This window comes from Fragaria vesca, linkage group LG1 (assembly GCF_000184155.1).
Source record: "Fragaria vesca subsp. vesca linkage group LG1, FraVesHawaii_1.0, whole genome shotgun sequence".
Lineage (NCBI taxonomy): Eukaryota > Viridiplantae > Streptophyta > Magnoliopsida > Rosales > Rosaceae > Fragaria > Fragaria vesca.
The window spans coordinates 5,926,090-5,930,917 of NC_020491.1; the positions used below are offsets into that span (position 1 = coordinate 5,926,090).

Below are 4,828 nucleotides of genomic sequence, written 5' to 3' on the forward strand. Positions count from 1 at the left end.
TTCCAATGACCAAGTTATTTTCACTTTCTTTGTAGAGGAGTGATTGAGATGGGCATCCACTTTTCAAATTGGAAACAATCTTTTTCAGAACATACCGGCAACTCAACAAATAATCATTGTTACTCATTCTATCTCCAAATGTGGTAAATTGGTTTTTTTTTTTTTGAGGCTTTGTTAACATCCAACAGATGTATGTAGATGAGAATTTTGCTGGCTAACACTACAGCAACGTACTTCGTGTAAATATAGTTTGAAGGGTATACTATTGTTATCTTGTGAGAAGAAAGTAACAATGATTAGGACTTCAGGGTGATAATCCCTTCCTAAAATGGTAAAACATGCAATATAGCTAACCAATATAAATGCAACTTTTTCTGATACGATCACAAATGTATCCACACACCTATGAACACAAGATTTTGTCACTTTGTTTGGAAATCCCTCACCAACTTATTCATGCATTCACAAAGTGAGATCATCTTATTTCACTTTCAACGTGCCCTTCTTTATTAAGAGGACAGAGAGGCATCATCTACCATTCAACCTACATGTTGAACCCAAACTCATTTTACTACAGAGCTAGACAGAGTAGTAGACAAGCTGAAACTCGAAAGAAAAGAGCTCGACATTAGTGTCCCCAATAGGTTGGATAAAATTAACTAGGCTTTTGTTCGTTATTTTAAAGTATCTATAAGATAGGTGTTTCATTCTCAAAGAGAAGAGTTAGGTGTTTTGCCAAATCTTGATAAACATCCAATCCTTGTTTCACACTTACGTGGTATTCTGGTAATGCCACTAAGTCTTGAAAGATAAGTGATAACTACTTATGACGAAAGCGCATTCAAATATATTAGGAGGCCCTCGCTTGGCTACTCACACAAGCAATCTAGAAATCATAATGTATGAGCTTTCTACCCAATCCTCCTTTGAAATCACATCATTTTGAAGTTTGCTGCTGCAAGGAATTACCAAGTCGAATCACAGCTTGCAGTGAAAGAGATACGTATGTTGAAGACTTGATGAAGTCGATTGATGAATCTAGGTGCATGAGTGAGAGTGCTACTCCTTGCTATCGAGTTCTCTCTCAAGTCTATCGGGTTTTACTGCAGCTAGCAAGGGAGTGAAGTAGTAATCTCTCTGGCGTTGGTTGAATAAGCTTAACTACTAAGAAGTAAAGATGAATTCCGTGAATGACCTAATTATTGTGCTTCATAGGAAGAAGCTTTAGATTTTGATTCTACCATGAATATACCGCTAAATACATGCAAATGTTTTCAATTAATGTAATCCATACTATACTAAAGTGTAATATCAGAGCATCAAAAATAGGTCCTCGACATCAATTGATATCAAAGTCAATATTTCCACTAGACCACACAACGATTATTCAAATCAAATGTACATATTTTTGATGAACAATAACATATTTTCTGGAATAAAAATTAGATAGAACAGCCACATAGTTCAATATCATTTGGTCTAGTAGCATAATTCCCTTATAATAAGTGAGATGTCGTGAGTTTAACTTATAATAGATTCGTTACGTTATTAATTTAATGACCGTTATACGCCAAAACTGTATATTTACACGTGGTTGATGATTGTTACTAATCGAACAAAAGTTTGATAAAACAACAACGCAAGAGTTCAAATAAATTACTAAAAAAAATATTAATTTATTTTGTAATGATGCATAAACTATTTATCTTTATTGAAGACAAAAATTACGCACATCTGATGACAACTTAATTATCAATATACAAGTTAAAATCATGTAATCTAAGGAGAATGATGAATATGATTTATCAACAACTAATCTACAAAAAATATATATAAACAGCAAATCAGAACGGTATAAATAGCAAATCCATAGAAAGCCCTAACAATCTCAGTTATGGGAGCAATAAAATATCCCCTAATTACGTACATAGATATGAAATAGTAAGTCCACACTTACCTACCAATGCACATAGAGTCTAACCATAACCTGATAACCATTTAGATCTCTTAGATCATTAAAAATCCCATTAAAGTCCAAACTATATAGTTCAAAGTTAACCAAAGGGTCCAAATCAAGATTGTAATTAGTGGACAGTTTAATCCTAGGTTAAGAAACTACCACCAAATCGAACTTTGGATTTAATAACATGCATCAAAGCCACTTCGTAAGTTCATTTTTTCTGGGGGGCGTCAGATATTCAAAGCCACTTTCTAATTAGTGCCCCATTTCAATGTGCCCACGTTGTGATTCCCTTATTCCGAATATGCCCCCCTCAGCCTTTCTAGTTGTTTCTTGTTAAATAAGTTGTTAACAAACAAACAGTGGTAATATTAGTTAATAACAAATGTCACTCTCATTAAACAGTTGGTTATGGTCTTGATTAAGCTTAACCATTCTACTTTGGGGGTCAAAGATGGGAGGGTATTTTGGTCATTTCGTATGTCGGAAAACACTGAATAGACCTGGCAGGGACCAAAAGAGAAGAGAAGCCATTATACACACCGAGACCTTCGCGGAGGGCCATTCTTCTCTTTGCTCTTCGCCATGTGAAGCCTGAAACCCAGCTCTACCCTCTCTGACTCTCTTGTCTCTAAATTTTCTATTACTCTATTAACCCACCATTCATTTCACTCATTAAGCAAATTCTGGATCCAAAGTCTCAAACTTTCCTTTTCGTTCTTGTAGTTTTCTGGTGCTAAAACGAAACCCCAACCAACCCACCTCAAATCTTCCTTCCGTTTCACTTAATACACCAAGAACTGAAAGCCCTCCCGCAACCGCTTAAACCCTTCAAATCTGTTCTCTCTGGGTTCTTAAATGCGATGTTGGAGCAGAACCGAGCCCCGAAGAGCAGGGGCTTCTATGTCAGAATGAAGCTCCAGAACAGCAAACATGGCCGGCCTCAAGACAAGGGCTCCTTCTACACATATTGCAAATGGGTCCTCTGGCTCTCCCTCACCCTCTACTTCTTCAGCTCCTACCTCATTAGCAACCACCCAAATCAGAACAAGCCCACCACCTCTCTCTCCAAAACTCATTTCTCCACCTTACCCTCCCGTGCCCTTTTCGAATCCGTCATTGACAACACGACCACCGCCCTCCTCAAAAACAAAGGTGAAATATTTGTCAAATTTTTCTCAGGTGCACAAATTTTGACTCTTTCAAATTTACTGACGTGGGTTTTTTAACTTTTTGCACAGAACTGTTCAAAGGCTTGAAGGTTTTCGTGTACGACTTGCCGGCCAAATACAACACGAACTGGCTCTCCAACGATCGGTGTAGAACCCACTTGTTCGCCGCCGAAGTGGCAATTCACCGGGCCATTTTGACTAGCGATTTTTTTACCTCTGACCCTTCCCGAGCCGACTTCTTCCTCGTTCCGGTCTACGTGTCCTGTAATTTCAGCACCGTCAATGGCTTCCCAGCCATTGGTCACGCCCGGACCCTCATAGCCTCCGCCGTCCAGCTCATCAGGACCCGTTACCCTTTCTGGGACCGGAACCAAGGCTCCGACCACGTCTTTGTCGCTACCCACGATTTCGGCTCTTGTTTTCACACAATGGTAAATCCAAATGAAATTAAAAAGATCAGAAAAAGCTAAGCCTAACATTGCCAGATTTCTTAACTTCTTTTGTTGCCGTTTCAGGAGAATGTGGCGATCGCAGATGGAGTCCCGGATTTTCTGAAGAAATCGATCGTTTTGCAGACGTTTGGGGTGAAGCATAAGCACCCATGTCAAGAGGTTGAGAATGTGGTCATTCCGCCGTACGTTTCGCCGGAAAGCGTCCGGAAATCGCTGGAGAATGCTCCGGCGGACGGCCGGCGGGACATCTTCGCGTTCTTCCGGGGCAAAATGGAGGTCCACCCGAAAAATGTCAGCGGAAGATATTACAGCAAGTGAGTTCTGATCAAGTTTCAATTATTAAAATCATTAACTAATAATCAAAAACCCTTCCATGATTGCCTTGTGAACTTACGGTTTTGTCCTTGGTGTTGGTTTTTGTTATCAGGCGGGTGCGGACTAATATATGGCGGAAGTACAACGGCGATAGGAGGTTTTACCTACAACGGCGTCGTTTCATGGGCTATCAGTCGGAGATTGTTCGGTCCGTTTTCTGTTTGTGCCCTCTTGGGTGGGCCCCGTGGAGTCCGAGGCTGGTTGAGTCGGTTGCGCTTGGGTGTGTCCCCGTGATCATAGCGGACGGGATAAGGCTGCCCTTCGACGACGTCGTTCCGTGGGCGGAGATTTCGCTAACCGTGGCGGAGAAGGACGTGGGCAAATTGGGAACTATACTCGAACACGTGGCGTCAACGAACCTGAGCGCTATACAAAAGAACATATGGGACCCGAGGGTGAGGCGGGCCCTGCTGTTTCACGATCGCATCCAACCAGGGGACGCCACGTGGCAGGTTCTCTCCGCCCTGGAGAACAAGCTGGCGAGGTCCTACAGGCGTGGGAGTGTTTCCAGCGAATGAGGATGTGCCACGTAGGATTTGATTTTTTGGGACTTGGAATTTTGGTGGGAGGAGGAGGGCTGAGGAGAGAGAATGTGGGAATGGGTCCGCCGGCCAATGAGGTTTGGGGCCTGCGTCCTTCGTTCCCATGTGTACAGAGGAAGTGGAAGACAGCTAGAGATTTCTCATACATTTGTGAGAGTGGGGCCCACCGGGGAACATATACTGAGATTATTAATTATGGACAAATGACGTGGCGTGCTGTGATTGATTGTGTACTGCGGTTGTGCAGTAAATACAATAAATACTCCTGTGCATATATTAGTATATTACTAGGAAACACTGTAAAAAAAGAGCCATCTTTTTTTTTTT

The 4,828-nt window shown here is 41.4% G+C and overlaps 1 protein-coding gene across 1 annotated transcript; it reads left to right on the forward strand.

The window, feature by feature from the left end:
* The first annotated feature begins 2,535 nt into the window (after positions 1–2,535).
* Positions 2,536–4,827, forward strand: LOC101296423 (probable glucuronoxylan glucuronosyltransferase IRX7-like). The gene is made up of 4 exons (XM_004287507.1): positions 2,536–3,115; positions 3,202–3,563; positions 3,648–3,898; positions 4,012–4,827. The coding sequence occupies exons 1-4, from the start codon at positions 2,824–2,826 to the stop codon at positions 4,475–4,477; spliced, it is 1,371 nt and encodes a 456-aa protein (XP_004287555.1). The 5' UTR covers positions 2,536–2,823; the 3' UTR covers positions 4,478–4,827.
* Position 4,828: the final 1 nt, after the last annotated feature.